At 44.9% G+C, this 20,301-nt stretch overlaps 1 protein-coding gene across 6 annotated transcripts in view; it reads right to left on the bottom strand.

Moving 5' to 3' along the window:
* Positions 1 to 15,862, bottom strand: part of KALRN (kalirin RhoGEF kinase) — a gene marked incomplete at both ends in the record, with an annotated part of 525,758 nt that extends 509,896 nt beyond the window's left edge. For all 6 annotated transcript variants that reach the window (XM_080919241.1, XM_080919243.1, XM_080919247.1 and 3 more), the window contains one exon: positions 15,787 to 15,862. In XM_080919241.1, the coding sequence (XP_080775367.1) occupies positions 15,787 to 15,862 (76 nt within the window). The remainder of the gene's footprint in view (positions 1 to 15,786) is intronic.
* Positions 15,863 to 20,301: the final 4,439 nt, after the last annotated feature.

Below are 20,301 nucleotides of genomic sequence, written 5' to 3'. Positions count from 1 at the left end.
TGAAGCAAAATAGCGTTTTCTGGACTCGATAGGACTGTTGTGCTCAAAGGGAACAGAAGCTACATGAGGACCACTTTTAATTCACTTCCACCCCATATTTCCCACTTTCCGAAAACTAAACTGTACTCAACTGCCTGTAACCCCCACCCCAACCCCTAAAAACAGAGTATAACATGCCTACCTTGGTCCTGCTTGGAACATCTTTGAGGGATTACTATCGTTAGTAATCTATGGTAAGAACTGGACTGGTAAGGAATTCTACAATGAAGTAAAACTGTAGATAGATGCAGGCTATAGAAAAGAGGGAGGGAAGACAGAGTCCAAGCCTATAGATGTCCTCTTTTCACTGGACACTATAGAGGGCAGGGTGAAGGGAGAGAAATATTCCTTCTCCTGAAGAGGCTTGTTTCAAAGGGATGATATGAAGACAATTTAGGTCCTGGAGGACAAAGAAGCAAGCCAGCACTCCCAAAGGCTGTCTTGGAACCTGAAACCTCACCTTCTATGTCTCCTACTCCTAGAAACAAGTGACATATTAGAGCAAGGGCAGCCTTCTAGCCCTACAGGGAAAGAGATGTTCATAATCCCAAGGAGGAGCCTAAAACCTAACATGCCCCTCCTTCTGCAAGCTGCATGTCTGCTAAAAATCTACAAAGGATTCAGCTCACGCAGTGCAGTCCATGGTGACTAAAAGTAACTATGGTAGTAAAAAGCATTGGGTTTTATATTCTATGCATTTATAAATGATGTAATTTGTAATATGATCATGTTTAAAAATGAATTTCCAATAAAGTAATTATTTCTGATGTAATTTAATTTTGAAAGTATTTTAATTAAGGAAGTTTATTATACTTTGATTATAGTTTATCCTCAGTTTTCAGAGTTTTTAAGTCACCAAGTTATGTTTTCAAACCCGTAACTTGTGTTTCTGAACCCTTTGTTAGGTCTGAGTACCTCCCCTTCCTACTCTATCTCCCACTTGGCTGGTTGTGAATAGGGCCAAAGAACCAATCCTCAATTTTTAAATTTCCAAATTGCATGTATTTATTATTCAGTTGTGTGTGTGCACATATGCTTAGGTGTGTACACAGAGCTGAGAACAGTGTGCAAGAGTTGGGTCTCTCCCTCCATCCTATGAGTCTCAAGGATTGAATATAGGTCATCAGGTTTAACAGCAAGTGCCTTTACCTGCTGAACAATCTCACCAGCCAAGGACAATCTGGACTTTTCATTCGTTTGTTTGGTGGGTTGGTGGGTTGATTGGTTAACTAGTTGGTTTGATTTGGTTTGGGGTTGTTTGAGATAAACTAGCCTTGATCTCATGACCTTCCTCCTCAGCATGCTGAATGCTTAAAGTTCAAGTGTGTGTCATTACATCAGCTCTACATTTGTTTTTGGCATCACTGGGCACAGTAGATTCTCAGGTAAAAATAGACCCATAGTTACACATAATTATATGTGTCTCTCTGTCTCTCTGTCCACCAGCACCATGTGTGTGTATGTGTGTGTGTACATGTTTGTACATTTGTTGGGTTTTTTTGCTAAGACTTATTTTTTTTTTATGTGTAGAAACATTTTGTCTGTGTGTAAGTATGAGCACCACAGAAGTGCCTGGTGCCTGTGGAAATGAGAACAGAGTTTCAGATCCCCTGAGACTGGAGTTATAGACAGTTTGAACCATAATACAGGTGCTAGGGATCAAAGCTGGGTCCTCTGGAAGAATAGCAAGTGCTCTTAACCACTGAGTCATCTCTCCAAACCAATGACTACACTTCTTAACTGCTAACTCAAGGTAAGCCCAGTGTGCTAGACATAATTGGCCCCATTCAGTGACTATTTATACCCTCCATTCCTGGTGACAGACTTTAGATTTGGTTCAGAAATCAAGTATCATGTGCTTTAGAAAGTCAACTTCCAGCCTCATGCGTGGTGATTACAATAAACTCAGAAACTGCATCCTCTTCTAGCGATTTATTTAGGAATTTCTGGTGAAATGATGGCCTTGGAATCATGAAAAAAAGTCTAAAAGACATCGAGAAAATATTTTCTTAATCCTAAAGGGAACTGAGTGTGAAGAAGCAGGATGTTTGTGATATCAGTTCCATATGCAACATGTGGAATTATGGCAGCCAGTGTGGTACTATACCCACGGTAGACTAGAGAAATGCCAGGAAGTGGGTGCCAGGATCTCCATTTCTTATAATGGCAGGAGAAGAGATCAGGACCAGTCCTTCCATCGAGAACAACTCTTTCTTATGTTTATGTTCTTTTTAATCTTCTTGAAAGCATTAAAAAAATGAGCAAGAAAGACTCATTAGGTCAAAACCCAGGAGAAGCTGAAAATCCAAAGAGACCCAGAACACAAAATGACTTCTACATGAAGAGTATTTACCAATAGACAAGAAACAGAAGCGAAATTAAGCCATGCTTTGGAAAATCAGAAAAGATGAAGGGAACAGAATCCCAAGTTCAGAACCTGCCCAAGGAGAAGGCATCTACAAAAATCACTATTCCAAGCTAAGCTTCTTCTAGGGGAATAGCATTAGCTTCAAAGTAAAAGTATCCTGGAAACAAGACAGTTCTCTAGAAGACCTGAAACTCAAGTTGCCTGTGACCTGGATCTAAGGCACCTCAAGCACTCAACTTAGGTTTCAGTGGAACTAGACCGGTGGTGTCAACAAGAGCCTAACAAAAGAGAAGAGAAATTATTCCAGGAAAAACGTTGCCATTCTAGGTTTCAAGGAATTGGGGTCTTAAAATCAACTTCCTAAAAGCATTAGCAACCAAGGACCCAACAGGATAGCAATCGTTACTCAGCCAACAGCTAGGAGGGGCCAAAGAAGTGAGTACAGAACACAAAGCAACCTTTGTCTGTGAACATCTGCCAATCTGTAAGAAACATTGATAATTATGGAATTTTCTCCTCATAAAAGCTTTCTCAAACATAGTGAACATGATGTAATAAAAAAGTAACCAAACACAAAAGGAAAAGCATACCATGAGCAAAGACTAGCAAAAAAACAACAGACTAGAGATAAGACCCACATCTACGATAGTTACTTCACAGCACAAACTTATATATCAAAGCATTACTCCTACAAGGTAAATATATTGAATTTTTATTCGTCAGTCCTACCTAAATTAATGTGGAAAAACAAGGGGAAACAGGTACGCAAAACTTCACAGCCTAGAATTATCAAACAAAAACTATGAAACAAACATACTATGTTCAAAAAGATTAAAGACAAGTTTAAAAGGTTTTCATGAAACTGGAGGGTAATTTGGAAAGCAGTTAAGTATTCTCACACTAAGACATACAGTAATTAATATTAACAAGTCAATGCACACATTTAATTGCAGATTAGACATAGCTAAGTAGGCAATTAATAAGCCAGAAGATAGATTGGAGAAAATTGTCTAGAATGTATCATAAACATAAAATTATAAGAAATGCAGAAGTAAGAATAAAGAATACATTAGATATAATAAGAAATCCCAATATGAATCAAGGAGAGAGGGGGAAAATGAAGATAATAGTATAGAACCTTCTAAAGTTAAAGACGGCAGCATCTTATGTGTGTGGTAATACAGAGCTTCTGCTTAATTGCCCAAGTTCTGACATTCTTTAGAGATGGTGGAGGAGAAGACATACATTTGTTGTTTAAGGCAGTTTGAGTTTGAACTCAGCTATATATATGTAGCCAACCACATCCTAAATGATATTTATGGGGAAAACTGAGCGTCTGACATTTTTGGGGTGGCGCATGCCACAGATTATGGTATTTTGGTTCTGAGTGAGGACACTAGGAACATGGTTCCATTGGTAAAGTGCTTGCTTTGTAAGCATAATGGCTTGAATGTGATTCCAAAAGCTGGGCATGGTGGCATGTACCAGTAATCCCAGCACTAGAGAGGCAGAGACTAGTAGTGGGTTCTTGGGGCTCACTGGCCAGCTAAGAGCCTACTCAACAAGCTCTGGGCGACATGATAGACTCAGAAACAAAAAGTGTCCTCTGGCTTCTACATGCACACACACAAAAGGGATGAGGGCTCTAGTAAATATCTCTTCCTAGCATTTATTATTATTACAATTACTTACCCATTGCTGTGAGGTAGGAAGGGTGGGGAGAGAGAGGCAGTTGTGATAAAATCTCTACAGAGCCAAGCAGAGAGCCCAGGGGGAGCTCATCCTGGGCCACAGAAGCAGAGTATAAAACCAAGGGAGGAATATCTGAGCCTTTTGTTTGTCTTTGTTCTGGGATTTCCCTATAAGGTTAGCACTGGACTGCAATTTTCCCAAGAAAATCAGTGCCTCCATATACTCAGAGTATACTCCATATACTCCAGTCTCTTACGTATTCCAGGTGTTCAAGACATGCTTAAACAGGGATGGAAGCTCACAAAATTGTCATGCCCGTGCCTACTTTCTTAACTTTGATCTTTCCATGTACAGGAAGCTTTCCAAGGCAAAGAAGCAGAGAGGACATTCACCCCTGAGGTCCAAACACAGAAGGAGTTGCCTTGCTTCCCACTTCTGCTGTGCATAGCCTGCTGCAGGCCTGGCCCAGACCTGCAGGCACAGTGGCAGCCATCTGGGAACCTCTCCCTGTAGTCCAGGAGTCAACACCAGGGCTTTCTTTATTTATGCTCACTAGGCAGCAATGGAGAGGGAGGGGAGGAGGAAGAGTCAGAAAAGGAAGGTGGTGCAGAGACTGGCGGAAGAAATATCTCTATAATTTCAACTGCTTTCCAACCACACTGTCTCTAGCTAGAGCCCCCTGGGCAAAAGGTTTGTATATTACTGGGGATGAGAGTTTGTAGCCTTAATTATGTCTCAGAGCATTTGGCTTTGCTCATCTTGAAACTTCCAGCAAGGAAAAAAAAATGTGGTTTCCATTACAGTGTCACCAGGGGACTTGTACGAGGTTCGGGTCATTAAAATGAAAACATTGATGAGTAAGCCATGCCATTTTGTCTCCAACTTACATCCTTCCTCCACCCCTGGCCCTGTGCTTTATTTTGAGACAGGCTCAAAATAGTTTATAAAGTGTGGAGCTCATTATCCCATCTAACGAATTTCATTTCACATGAACATAGATTAAGCCCAGCGCCAATTCTTCCTCCTGGGTTTCTGGAGATGCTCCGCTGCCCTTGCCTGAGCTGGGTGCCTGGGGACACAGCTCTGTTGTAGCCGTAGAGAAGCAGGAGGCCCCACTTCTAACTCGTTCTGCTGCATGATTGTTACCGAGAAGGAGGAAGTACAATTCTGGGGCCAACTAAGTTTACTTGGATCCTTGAGAGTCTGAATCTAATGACTTCTTTCATCTGCTCATTCCTCCAGATATAGTGACAACAGCAAGATTAATGGGCTAGAGCTGGCGTTGGCTATGGTGGTACATACCGCTGATCCGATCATCTGGGGATACGAGAGGGAATTGTTTCTGAGTTCAAGGTCAGCCTGGGCTATAAAGACTCTGTCTCAAAGAAAAAAGAAAGAAAGAGAGAAAGAAAGAAAGAAAGGAGGGAGGGAGGAAGGGAGGGAGGGAGGACAGGAAAGGAAAGGAAAGGTAGGAAGGAAGGAAGGAAGGAAGGAAGAAAAGAAGAAGTAGATGTAGCTACGTGTAGGCTACTTGTCTAGCACATACAGTCCCTAGATTTCCACCTCAGCCATGAAAGAGGTGGCAGGATGGGGCTGCAAACAGACTAGGGTTTTCTGACATCATCTCTTGCTCAGCTAATAACTAACTATGGTTTTGTCACAGTAAACATCTCTTCAGGTTTAAATTTCCTTATCCCTTAACTTAAGAGGTCTCTTCCATCCACACTCTCATTTTGCTGGGAAACAACAAATGTGCATGGAAAGAGAGCAAGAAGAACAGGCCTTTCATCTCATTGCTGATCTCATTTCCCCTATGTCTCTCGTTTCAACCTAGCCATGCCCCAGCCTCATTTCCTTAAGGTCACTTTACGCCTAACCATCGAGTCCTTTGCCTTCACTCTGTTCAAATCCTTGAGGACCAAGTGCTCAGGTCGCCTGACTACCAGTCTTCAGCCGCTCTACATGCAGGTGTCACCTCCACCCCAGCTATCCTGCTTTGGACAGAGCAAGGAGAGGAGACTGGACTCTTGATGACACAACAGTCCTCCCTGAGCTGGCCTAAATTAGTTCAGTGACAGTGTATCCATGTGACCGAGTGCGTGCATACACGTGCACTCGAGCACACACACACACAGACTCACATACATAGACACACACACAGAAACACACAGACTCACACACAGATATGAACACACACAGAGACATATATACAGACAGACAGACAGACAGACAGACAGACAGACACACACACACACACACACACACACACACACACACTTCTCTGCCCCTAGTCCTCTCTGTCCTTTAGTTAACTCATCTACATAATGACATCCTTTCTAATCACAGGTTGACTGTAGATCTGAATGTAGCAGATCAGGTCTCATCTAAGGTCACACATTACCTCCTATCTCTAGTCTTAGCCCATGACATTGACTATTTGAAAAAGAAAAAAAAGGCATCTGAACTTGAAATGTTTATTTTTACTTTTTCAACTTAAATAACTTTCTAAGTCCTCTTTTCTTCCTCCCAACAGAGAGTGCCCCATTCTCTGGTCTCCCAGTCATTTGTGCACTTTCTGATCTGGCCAACCTCCTGCTTTTCCAGGCCACTTCTGAACTTTGTGGCACTTACTACAAGCGGCTATTATAAATTCAACTGTTGCTTGACTGGTGTGCTGTCTGCTCGCTCTCTGGAGGCAAACTCTACAAAGCCTTCATGCTTTATTCATGCTGTATCCCCAGCAAGCAGCGCAGCGCCTTGACTGCCTAGGTTTGCCATCGGTACTCAACATTCATAAGTCGATTCGTAAATCCACTCCCGTTCACTGTTTCCTAACTTCTCCCGTTGCCCCGTCCCCAGCCTTAAATACGATCTAGCTATTCTTCTTAAGTGAAAGCACCGCTTAAACCTAACGTCCCACCAACCACGGGTCTATTTTTACCTTGTATTTTCTGACATATTCCTCAAACAGACAGTACGTGCTGGCTGCTGCCTCATCCTCGCCACTTCCTCCCACTGCAATCTGGTTGCTCATCGCTGAGGCACTGAAGCGATGGTGCTGGTGCAAGCAGGCATCGATGCCTTCTGTCACCAAACCCTTCGACGCTGTCCCTCCCCTCTGTGCGAGGATCCCCAACTACCCCACTCACTCCCCTCAAGTCTTTGCTTGTTCTTCCGACTCTTAAGAAATAGCTTCTCATGTCTCTGCTTTTTCCACAGTCTGTCTGCCCTGCACTGTCTTCCTGGGACTGTTATCAACGTCACTGTCTGTTCTAGGCTTCTGATTCAAATCATACATCTCCTACTTCACCGCTCCCGTGGGCCACAGACAGGTTGCTGCTGATAGAGCAGTGGTCCTCAACCTTCTAATGCTGTGACCCTTTAGTACAGTCCCTCATACTGTGGTGACCACCCCCCAACCATATGATTCTTTTCATTGCTGCTTTATAGCTGTAATGTTGCTACTTTTATGATCTGTAATATAAATATGTGTTTCCCCATGGTCTTAGGTGACCCCTGAGAAAGGAGTCATGACCCACAGTTTGAAAACTGCTGTGCTAGAAGGAGTTGGGTATTCTGTGATCTAAAGTCAAGGCTCAAACTCCCTTCCGTGTGACTCTACTTCTCCAGCTAAACCTAAGCATGGTCTTTCTACTTCCTAAAGTATGAGGACCTCAGAATTCCTGTAAATGCTTCTCTTGTCCTTATGCATGCCAATTCAGAGTCTTAAAATCTCACCAGCACCAGGCTCTGGTAGTCAAGAATTCCCTGTGACTTCCTTTGTAAACATGTTCTGGCTACAAACTTTAATACAGTTCCTCATACTGGGGTGATCCCCGCCCACCATAAATTTTGTTGCTACTTAATCACTGTAATTGAGCTACTATTAATTATCATAATGTAAATATGTGTTTTCCAGTGGTCTTAGGTGACCCCTGTAAAAGGGTCATCCAACTCCTAAAGGAGTCACATCTTTGACTTCAGCTATGTGTCCCCCTCGGGCCTCACTGTGCCTTGACCCATTTCACTGGCTGGAATGTCTGATTTCACCAAAGTTCTGTTTGATATTCACTCCTCCAGGTGAATAGTTTTTCTTTCTTCCTGTGGAGTCCTGGTTAATTTCTTACAGATTCTGTTGTAAAGTATCTTCTGTGCATCCAAGTCTTTCCTCAGGCCATAAAAACCCCCAGGTCATGCTTCATGGGATCCCCAGCTCCCAAGTCTACTCGCTGACACATAAGTATTACTCAGTACATTTTAATGGTGTGCCCCAATTGTTTGTAACCTAGCGTAAGCAGAGAGTGACCTCAAGCTCTCTCCGCAGCTCCAGCTCTCACCACATAAAAGCTCTACATCCTCTACCCTCCACCCCCATAATTAAGTCACCATATTGTCTATTCTGTTAACATTGTCCTTTCTCTCACTAAACATAAAGTTCCATGAAGACAAGTGCACTGTCTCCTTCAACACTATGCCCAGATCCTCAAACACAGCATAGCACATAGTAGGTCCTTAGAGGATATTTATTAGATGAATAAGCGTGCCTTCTTCATTTGTCCTACTTATTTCTCCCATCTAGGAGGTTATACCATTCATTTAGGGACTCAATATGAAATAATATACCCTGATATCACACAGAGTAGCGTAGGTGTCACTGGTGTGTGTTTTGTAGATGCTGTAGGTATTGTCTGCGCAGAACCATGACTCACTAGAGTTAGAAGATAAGCTACTTACAGTTAATCCACAATTGGATGGGTGGGCTATAAGAAATTCAGAGAGGTTACAGTTACTTTATTCACGTGTTTTGTTATTTTTTTTATCTTTATGAATGTTTGGCCTGCATGCATGTCTGTACACCACATGTACCACACATGTGCTTGGCACTCACGGAGACCAGATGTTTGTGAGCCACCATGTGGGTACTGGGAATTGAACCTGGCTCCTCTGAAGCACAGTCAGTGCTCTTAACCACCGGGCTATCTCCCCAGCCCCTAGCTTTTGGTTCTTTAGGATCCTTTCAGGAGATGATGAATTATAACATTCCACAGTGCAGGAATCTAATCTCCTACCCCTCCAAGGCCTCTGCAATGCTTGTAGACATCATTAGCATTTCAACCATTAACACAGAATCTACCACTTTTACAATTTCACAAGCCACCTCTATCCACAAAGTGAAAGGCAAGCCAGCCACTCAGTTGGCTTTCTGACCATTGAGGAAAACATCTTTGGCCTTCAGCAACCATTCAGTAAACCTCAATAGAAGAGCAGGCCCTGGAAGGCCATGTTACCCCAGGAGAGTCTTGCTACTTTCTCTTCCTCATATCTTGGTAACCTTTGCCCCACTGCTTGGAAACTCCATACCAGTTCTCCAAACAGAAGCTATCAGTGTCCTTCCCCCAGGACTTGGCCTAGATACATCTTACCTGGTGATCTCACACCACAGACAAGACAGTCAGTGATACCCTCTCCATCTGCCAGCAGCAGAGGTAGCTGGACTCTGTTTCAAATGCAGCTGAGAATGGAGATGTGTGAATCTCTACGTGAGTCGCCATCAGCATAGGAGCTAATCCATCCTGTGTGGGAAGGTTCTGACCTTGGCCTTTCTCTTAGCAGTTGTATTATTTCAGCCAAGTAATCGCTTCGACAAGTCTGCTCCCCATCTGTAAAATGGGAACCAATGTGATCTGCCCAGAGGGCGCAGACCAAAGGGGATACAATACTGGCAATTATCAAACCCTTACTGTTCTCTTTTTTTAACTCCTAACCAATGCTGGGATAATCCTTGTTCCTGGAGTGTTCAGACACTCTTTTAGTCAACATAGATTTCCCATTAGAATACAACTTTGACATAAGTGTTTAGGAAAAAATTCAAAAGGATGAGGGGAACAAAGGCCTGCGCCCTTTACTCAAAATGGGTAAAGATGACCCCTTGAAGCAGTAATTAAGCTCCACAACAGCTACAGAAATCCCAACGGAAAAGCATTCATACTGAGTATTTGCTGGCATTAGGCACTGGCCACACATCTTAACTCCTTCACTGTGCTGAGCAATACGGAGAGGCATGCATAACTACTATCCACAGGAACACACGAAATCACGGATCCCTAGACTTCGCACCTGAGTGCCCATATGTCTGAGAGGACCAGGTGTGACTAATTAGGGGCACTTTTTCTGGAGGACATAGGAGTCAAGAGTCTGAGAAAGGAAGGAATGTAGGTTATCATCCATAGCAGAGGCTTCTGGCATTTTGAAAAGAAACAAAGGGGAGAGGTCTGAGGAGGCTCTGGGGAAGGCAGGGCACCCTAGGGAATTATTCTGTGACAATGTTACAAATTGCTTATCAGATAAGAAACCTAGTTCCTCTGATCGGTGACTTTAGAAGCTAAGTTAAAGTACCTTGGTCTGATATGAATATTTAGCTCAAGTGGAAAGATTATAACTAACCCTTCTCTCATTAGAGAAACTCCAGCACAGCTGTGTCACCCAACATACCTTTCATACACGATACATGGTGCTCTCTTCTTTCTCTCAGTGACTTTCTAAGGGTAGTAACATATCATAGAAATGCATTCAAAGAAGCCACATGTCATACCAAGTGTACACACAGCCACTAACCAGAACAGGAAAGATATCCACCATGAACAGCTGGAGCCTGAGGCAGGCTAGTCTAAGCAGAGTGACACCAAGTGCAATCCAGGCAGGGGCCAAAGCTGTGCAGATAACTAGGCTGTCAGGAAGCCAAAGAGAAAGTATCTGTCAATGACAGGAACCTAGAACAAGAGTACTAAAGACAAGACAACGATCCTTCACAACCTAGGCTAGAAAGGCTAGCTGCCTCTTGACCCTGCACTGCACTTAAGCAGAATCGGTTCTTGGGTTGGAATGGTTGAGAGTTCTGAAGGTTGAGGCAACAGAGGGCATCAGTCAGGAAGATGAAAACGTTGGTGAAAATCTCAAGTAGATTCCTGGCCAGAGATTCATAGGCCTTACCCTGTAAAAGCTGTGGACAAGAACTCTCCTCTTCCATCTCTCCAACAGTATGAGAGGGAACATCCATTCTCTGATTCTAGCAGAAGGGGGTAGTACGGACCTAATGATGGGAGAACTTACCTTGAATTTATAAGGAAATATTTTTGACACACAATCTGATAAACTGTCATCTTAGGTCAGCAAACCTGAGGAAGCCAGAACGGAGAGCTGTAAACTCAAAGCAAGCTGGGGCCAATCAACCTTCTGGAGCACTGGGCAAATGTGGGTCCCACCCCCACCCCAGGAATATAAAAGAAAATCAGGGTTTAGTTAGGTAATGACACAAAGTGTCTGTAGTTACTAAATAAAGTTGCTCAGATCATACCCTAAAGATTACATTCTTTTACATTGTTTCTGATTTATCCTCTTGCTACTCTGTATTTTGCTAGTCTAACAGTGATGGATTATCTTGATTCCTTCATTATTTTGCCTCAGAGCCATTTTGCCCTTGCTCTCTAGCATCACATTAAAAGATGGCAAGAAGTAGCCCTCAGCCTTGGCTCCATTAGAATCACGGGCAGAGATGCCAGTGCCAGTCCCTGCCAGGGGTTCTAATCCAGCTGCCTGTGTAGAGGCTGGAAGGGAACAGAAACACTGCTGTGTGCCATTTGTCCCAAATGACTCCAGTTGGTTTCAGGTGCAAAATCCCAAGTGCTATATTGTATTCATCGGAAAGCAGACAATTCCCCAAGAAAAAAATCAAGCAGCCTAAAATAGATGTTGTGAATTTGGCCTATCGTTTAGATATTTTCAAACACCATTTTTACTATAAGCAAAAACCTTCTACACTATATTTTCTTTTATATAATTTTAATTTGACTCATTTTATACATAAAGTTAATCTGTAAAGAAAATAATAGATTGGGGATAAAACATGATGGCATAAAAAGGCTAGAGGAAAGCTGGAAAAACACCTCAGTCAGTGTCTGACTGCAAGCATAAGAGCCTGAGCTTGATCCCCAACATGCACGTACAAAAAGCAAAACAAGATGGCATATGCTTAGAATTCCAGCACTGGGGCAGCATATGATAGGTAGGTATCAGGGGATCACTGACCACCCAGCATATCCTACTCAGAGAGCTCCTGAATACAAGACCACATCTCACAACAAACCCCACAAAATACAAGGGAATAGCAACCAAGGTTGACCTTTGACCTCCTACAGGAAAGCACACACTTACACACATACAAACACACACACACACACACACACACACACAGAGAGAGAGAGAGAGAGAGAGAGAGAGAGAGAGAGAGAGAGAGAGAGAGATAGTGACAGAGAGACAGACAAAGAAGGGGAGAGGGAGGGAGTCAGCCCACAAGAAAAGGTATGGCTCTGAAGAGAAAGGGAAATTCTATGTTAGAATGTAGGAAAAAGAGAAAGAAGAGGGCACAATGACCCAGTCTGGGGACAAAAATGAACAGAAATTTGGAGATGGACTGAAGAGTAATGGACAGGCAGCAGAGAATGGGGCACAGGCACCACCTGTGCCGGTGTACTGGGAAAGAGGAAACAGACATGGGGGGCTGGGCCAGCAGACATCTGAGGCTGCATGGTGGGAAAGGTGGGAAGGCACAGGGAAGCCAGAGTGAAAATGAGGAGCTAGTGATGAGGAAGAGGTAAGGTTGGGGGACCCACAGGGATGGGGAGGTGAGTCCTGGCAGCATGGCGGAATCAAACACTGGACAGAGCAGATCCTCCAGGCTGAGAAGCTCAAGCAGTATCTGTAAGTTACCAAACACCATCTCATGGGCTGGTACTGGTGGACTTTTCCACACAGTGGTAAACCCTCACCAGACCCACAGGTCCCTGCAGATGCACCAGACCTCAGTAACATGGGCGAGGCTGCTTCCTCACTTCTGACCCGCATAAGCTTTTGTCCTCTGGCGGAGGTCTCCACTGTGACAACTATCTCCTTAGTCAATGTCTGCACACCCAGATCATAGGCAGTAGAGTTGATGAACACCCAGCACACACAAAGTAAAAGCTTTATCTGTTATAAATGAGAATAAACCATCATAATGTAGTGGTATACACAGGCTGTCACACCCTTGTCGCATAAATCCTTGTATACAGTTCAGTCATGCTCTTGAAAACAATAGACTTCGTTTACAAGCCTGACCATTATCAAACAATGATGGGGGAGATGGGAAAATGTGTCTATAGTAAGAGAGTGCACACAGTTATTTTTCTGTAAAGTTTATTTCTGCTTCGTGGTGTGTTCTGTTGTTTCTTCTCTTTTTAATGCGTTCAAGTCACAGATTCGTTTCTCCTCCGGTCGCAGCCAACCAGAGCAAATAGCCTGTCCATCTTTTCAATTTCCTGGGATCAACCCATCATCTCCTACTTCTTTTCATCCCTTCGTCCCTCCTTGCTTTCTCGAGGTCTGTGACTTTCAAGATGACATAAGGCATAGTAATGCCAAAGGAAAGATAAAATCCTAAACCAGAGGAAAAGAGCTGCATTCTGTTTCCCTGGAGACCTGAGGGAAATCTCTTCACTGCTCTGGAAGGCAGGCTCTTTATTCCCTCTTTCATTCAGTCATTCATGAAACTAATATTTGCTGAGCATTTAGCACAAGCTAGCTCAATCTGCACAACATGCCATTTCCTAAGCTATGACGGCTAACATTACTATAGTTGCTATATGCAGAATCCTGCTTGAATGTTGATATACATATATCATGTGGGCGTTTAGAATACTGTGTTACCTAGCAACAAAAACTGAGTGACATGAGTAATGTCCAACCCACAACAGCCCTGGTTGATATCAGATACCCTAAACAGTCTGGAACCTCATGTTAAGGAAGTCCCTATAGACACTGTTTACAGAGATGACCGTAAGCAAATACACATTATGGCCAAATGTGCATGCATGAATACACATTTCTGGCAGTAAATTTCTGCTATCTAGGGATCTATAAATCCACAAATTCATCAGATGAGATGCTTTACATATACTAATACATTTCCTGCAAACTGCATGATGTAGGTATTACTAATATTCCCATTTTTTTTGAGCCAAGACTAATGAGCCAATGACAAATTATTTTATTCAAGGACCCTTAGAAACTAATGAAGCTGGTACTTGAAACAAGCTGGCAGCTCATGGGTTCCAGCATTTTGTGAAAATTGAAAATAAGTATAGCTCATAATTTGGCATCTACTTTCTTTTCTAAATTAGGATGGTATGCTAATCTAAACATGGCCTCTGTTCACAAGAATGTAAGTTGTTTCTGTGCTTCTAACAGCTCTTCAGTAGCTTACTCAGTCCTGGGCTGTTGCATGCCACCTGTTCCTGTCTTTCCCAGGATGTCTGCAGGAGAGTGGGAACTAGATGTCTTGATGATGAGCCCTAAGAGTCATGGGGCATTTTATTCCCGACAGGCCCTGGGATCTATAGCCTTTCACTAAAGCTCTACAGTGACCCCTCAAATGGGCATCCTGGTTACAGCCATCTCTTTTTACAATGGAAGGAAGGGAGACACAGAAACGTTGGGGGTGATAACGTGTTGTGATCACACAGAAAAGAGGTGGTTTTCTCACCCTCCCCCATCCTTGTGCCCCATCATTACAAAGTCCTGGCTCCCTTCTTCATTCTCATCTCTTCTCAAGTCTGGCTTCCCAGAGGTGTTTCTGGGTGCTAGTGAAAGCCTGCTACCAGAGTATGCTGGCTTGGGTTCCTCCATCTTTGATTTCCCCTCCGATAAAGTCCTGGCACATCTACACTGGGCAGCTCCGCTCCCACCTGGTATTTCCTCGGGATATACCTGAGACTACCCTAACGAGAGGGATGTTGTCAGTGGTGGGAAGCAGAGCTTTTCCAGGACCATATTTTCATCAAAGATTTTGTCTCAAGCTTGCCAAAACTTCTTAAAGGAGCCAAAGCTCTCAAATGCACAGTCAACATTTTAGAAACCAATTACTACACAAAGTTCCTAGTGATCTTTCTTTATAGTGAAGGGTCTGGACTTGTGCGATAACACAAGGACATTTGACTGCAGAAATAAATGTGGCTGGCATGTATCAAGATCAGAGTAACTTGACAAGTTGAGCTGGCCCTCCTTTTCCTAACCACACATTCTCACAGATTCTATCTACAGACAGTCCACAGAGGGAGCTGTCCCTAGGACAAGTACTGTGGCTCTATGACGCTGAGAGCCAGGCACAGAGGAACTTTGCGTTTATCGAGTAGCTAGTATGCACAGTAGCTATGACTGTATGTTTTACACCCAGGAATTAAACAGCAACCATAGCAGATAGAGCCCAGAATTCCCATTTCACAGATGGGGAAAACAAGCTCAGATGAACACGAAAATCCACCTATGGTCACAGAGCTGGACTGAGATAGAAGCCTGCATGGATCTGGCCCAGCTTCCAGCTGCAGAGACCAGTCTCCTCCCTGCGTCACATCCTAGATGCTCTGTAGAGAGCCCCCCCCAATGATTCTGTGCTCCCCATCCCCTGGGTTACACATGTCCCCAAAAAAAACAGCCCTTCTTTCATCTGCTATAGGTTTGCTGCTTGCTGTTGCTCCATGCTCTCTTCTATCTACTCCACCCCACTCCCATCTCTGCTGTTCCTTCCTCTATCTCTCTCTCACACATGCTTATATACATGCACCCAAACACAGAAAGACACACGACCAGATACGCACTCAGGATACCTCGATCCAGAAGCCGAAGCAAGCGGAGATACCAAAGATACCACTGGTCCCAGAAACGGTCCGTCATCCCACCCTGAACTCATCCTTCACAGCCAGTCTCCAGGGCAGAGCCTCATCCCACCACCACCACCAACCGACTCGAGGAGGCCAGATTCTCGGATGCTGGGCTCACACGCAGCCTGCTCTAAGCAAATGCCTGCCTACAAAGACAGCCACCAGTCCTCCCACACAGAGGCTGACTGTGCTGGGAGCCCGTTTCACAGCAACAAAGGAGCAAGTGCAGAACACGCCGTGTGCAGACTGAGCCTGCATGAACCCCAGGGGAAGCTGGAGATGCGGGGGAGGGAGTCAGGGAGGGCTCCTGCACAGTGGCAAGGTTTGAGGTAGCCTTGGGAATGAAAATCCACAGAGATGGCCATGTTTAAAATTTCATTCTAGTATCTCCTGCCATAGTGGCTTCCTGTGCCTCCCACACAGGGGCCAGTGGCTCTCCCAATAGGATGATGAATGGGAAACCAGATGCTCAACTATCCTGGACTCTGGAACCAGTCCAAAAAGTTCAGGAGTCTGACTGCCTCACTGTGGGGGCCTCCGGTGCTCCCCATCCAAGACTGCTAGACCCTCACAACTAGAAGAGGGCTTGCAGGTCCTCTCTTCCTACATCCCTCACAGATTCTATGAAAGAGAGCCTGGGCACTGAGGTGTTACATTCAAGTTCAAATCCCGATCCCTACTTAACATTCCTTGGCCTCCTGCCTCAGCTTCCTCCTCTATGAACTGGAAAGACCAGTGTTTGCTTCACAGAGGAACTGTGAGGCTCAACACGAGGAGGGAAGCTCCTGGTGTCACTGGTAAGTGAAGCAGACAAAAGGTTTTCCCTCTCCCCTGCCCTCAAAACCTTGGTTCACTATACTTCTGACCCCACATCCTCTGCCTCTCATCCTGTCAGAGCCCCTTATCTCCATACCCCTTCTCAGGGCCTAACCCTAAATCTTCCAATGTCTGACTCAAATACTGCAGAATCTGGGCATCTTCCCCCATCTTCCCTCCTTCATATGTCATCTTCAATCTGCTTTGTCTTTTGTGTACAATTCTACCTTAACTGGAACATAAACTACATGGAATTCAGATCAGCTCCTTAATCACCTTTGGGTCCTTCCAGGTACTAATACAGTGCCCTATCTCCAAAGCATTCAAGTGGCTTTTACTTCAATCTTCAAGTGATTTTGACTAACTGAAGGCACAAGCAAGGGATTCTGGGTAACCCACATCATTGCACGTGACTGACATTGACTACAGAACACTCTAGACCTTGTTTCAGGCTTGCAGAAGGTTTAAGCGTGGGGATGAAATATTCTAGTCTCCCTCAGGGCTGCTTGGTCAGTGGGCTGGCCAATTACATGAGATCTTGATCACAGAAATGAAAGCGGGGGGCAGGGGGACTCTAGGTGTAGAGCACCTCCATTCAAGCCAAGTAAGTACACATTCCTTTCAGCCGTTGGTCAGCTTTGCTGTGGCGGCTTCTCCTCCCAGCCTCCTGGTCTCCAATAGGCAGCTGGAGTCAAGGGGGCTCTTCCAGCATCTGCCATTTCTGGGACTCTATAGAGAAATAGTTTGCATGTTTCTAAAGGGCTCAGACTAGGCAAGAGGCATGTCCAGGAGGGCAGGAACTATCAGAGAGAGGGGAAAAGTATGTGGATCGTAATCTCTTACCCCTTGTCCTGCCCAGCATCCCTATTACCTCTTAAAGAGTAGCATGGAACACAGCAGAGTCCTCACCACCCAAGAAGATACCTCTCAGGCTCTGTTAGTGCAATTTTGTTACTGCCTTAAATGGACAAGAATCTTGTGAGTCATTAACACAAGAATGCAAAGCCCTCTTCTCTCTGGAGAGAAATGGCCCATGGTCCTCCCTTTTGTGAATAACAAAAACCTATTGCTCACTCATATACAGCCTGTGCTTCTCAGCTCACAAAGCACTTTCACATCTGTCAGCTCCTTCAGGCCCTAACCACCCCACAAGCTCTGTTGGAGAAGGATCCCCTTCCCTGTGTAAAGAAGACCAAAGTCATCTTTCAAGAAGTTGAACAGTTTATGTCAGATGATACACAGGTGTGATCTGGCTCCTCCTTGTCAAATCTTCTGGACCATGGTAGTCCCTAGAGAACTTAGCACCTTTTCCTAGAGAGGAGGAAGCCTTCACAGTGGGGCTATGCTAACAGCCGAGCTTAAGAAGCAGGGCAGTGCCAGCATACCAAAAGCCCAAGATGACTGACAAATACCCTTCAATGTGTCACATCGGTCATTGGCTTATAGTTGTCCAGAGAGTGCATCTACAAGTAAGAATGCCAAAGTCATTTTTTCCTAATGCTCCTTACATGAAACTTGAAATGTGAGACTCCTACCACAGCAGAAGACCCGGACTGAGAGGGATTGTGAGAGGAACATGACCCGGGGAACAGACAGGCAGCCCTCATGCCCTTATAAGCACATATATAAACTGCAGCTCTCTACTGGTGCTCATGGTGGGCCTGAAGAAGGGGGCCGACTCTAGTGCCTCTCTTACTTGGTGTCATTCTCCACAGAAAAGAGAATAAAGAACAACATGGGTACACACACCTTCCCACACACAATGAACCCTGGAACACAGCGTCACCCATTGGGTCAAGCTGTTCAGCCTGGGATTTTACTCTTGCTTGGCTTCAGTCCTTTAAGCGGGGCATCTTAGTGCTCCCCAGCCCACCGCTGCTCTTTTCTGCTATTCCCGCAGAGCCTCCTAAGCCTGCCTTTAAAACAGCCGTGCTAGAAGTTGAATACAATGTTCCAAGAGACCGCTAGGCTTGCCATTCAGCTGTGCAATGAGAAAGGACAGAATGTTGCCAGGACAGGACCTTATTAGGTATGTTTTTTGTTGTTGTTGTTTTGTCTTAAACAATGACAGCACAGCGGCTCTTTCTTTTATCATAGCCAAAGCGGGGGGCAGCCATTCCTGTTGGTGTGGCTCTTTCCACCCCCTCTGCTGAAATCAGTGACTGTAGGCCACAAGCACCTGTCCACTATGGAAGGTTGCTGTCTGTCTGGTTCCTCTGAAGCTACTAACTGTCACAGCTACAATGTGTTCCCTTCTCTTCTGCATTCCTTCTTCCTTTCTTGGCACTGTTCTCTCTCCATCTTTTCACCCACCCAGAAGAAAGACACTGTGTTCTCAATCAGATAAAGCCAGCATAAGTGGATGGAGCAGAAGGCAAGCAGTAGTGAGGGCGGAGAGAACCAATCAGGTCCCGGATATTTTTCCACTCACCTCCCAGCACCACTGGGACCTCTGATCTCTCAGCAGCACTATCCACACTCCCCAGATACGTGCAGCTGACTGGCAAGTGAAGGCCACACGTGAGGTGGCACAGTTGCTGGTCTCTGTGACTCAGAGTGAAGACTCTTCGACAGACACAGTGGTCTTCTCCTACTCGACTCCAGAAAGTAGGCTCAGCCAGGCTACCATTTTCGCCCACAAGTTGTGCTCTGGCAGACACCGTCCTCAGCCACCTTCCACAGCACCCTGTCCCCTCAGCAATTACTGTCCAAGTGGTAAGTGGAAGTCAGGACATCTCACAAACACCATCTAGGGATTGGTATGGACACTTGCCAGCCTCTCGTGAGGGCCGGGTGTCCCCAGGTGAACACGCTCCTTGAGTCCTCATGTGAGGACAATGTCTGAAAGAAGTATCACCCAGACTCTGAAATTCAAGTTCACCTCTCCCAAGAGGCCTCTCCAGCTAATCTCACCCGCTGTCATCTCAGAGCTCTCAAAGTTTAATGGGCAGCAGATTCACCTCGGAGGGGTAGCAGTTAGTGCAGATGCCGCACTCCCAGAGGCCTGAATCTTTAACCAGCTCCCCTGGGTGAGTCTTTGATGGTGATCTGTCTGCTCTGTCACTGCTCTCCTCTCTTACCTTCAGCACTGACTTCATTTCAGTCTTGGTTAAGTTCTACAAAGTACCCTGCCTACCCACACACCCTAGGAGCTCAGGACAGAGGAACCCTGAGTGGACTCTCCTGGAAGGCTCTCCAAGTGAAAGAGATCTAGAAGAGGACCACACAGGAAGGGCTAGACAAAACGGCCCTTAGACACACAATTGATCCTCAGCTCTCCCTGCTTCAGAAAACATTCCTTTGTCACAGGTCCACTCAGATCTGTACACCGGCTTAAATGTCACCTCAAATATCTGCCAGGCAGCAAGGGAGAAAGACGGGGCCTGATTAGCCTGCATTGACCCTGTTTTTATGTAGCTTTCTTGTTGCTTACCTCTGACCTCAGGGAGATCTCATCTCTCTCCTCTAACCTAGAAAGATCTCACAAAACCTCTTACAGCACCTGCTTAAAACTACACTGTCAAGTAGAAGAAACCTACCCCCACCCTTCCCTGCCCTCCTCTAAGGACTCCTACTTCTCCCAGCAAGCCACTGAAGCTACTCTCTGCAGTGAACCTCTGGGTACAACTCCGACAC

The sequence above is a fragment of the Micromys minutus genome (genome assembly GCF_963924665.1).
Source record: "Micromys minutus genome assembly, chromosome: 7".
NCBI classification, from domain to species: domain Eukaryota; kingdom Metazoa; phylum Chordata; class Mammalia; order Rodentia; family Muridae; genus Micromys; species Micromys minutus.
The sequence above is the reverse complement of the archived record's forward strand: the minus strand, read 5'-3'. Positions and strand labels throughout refer to the sequence as shown.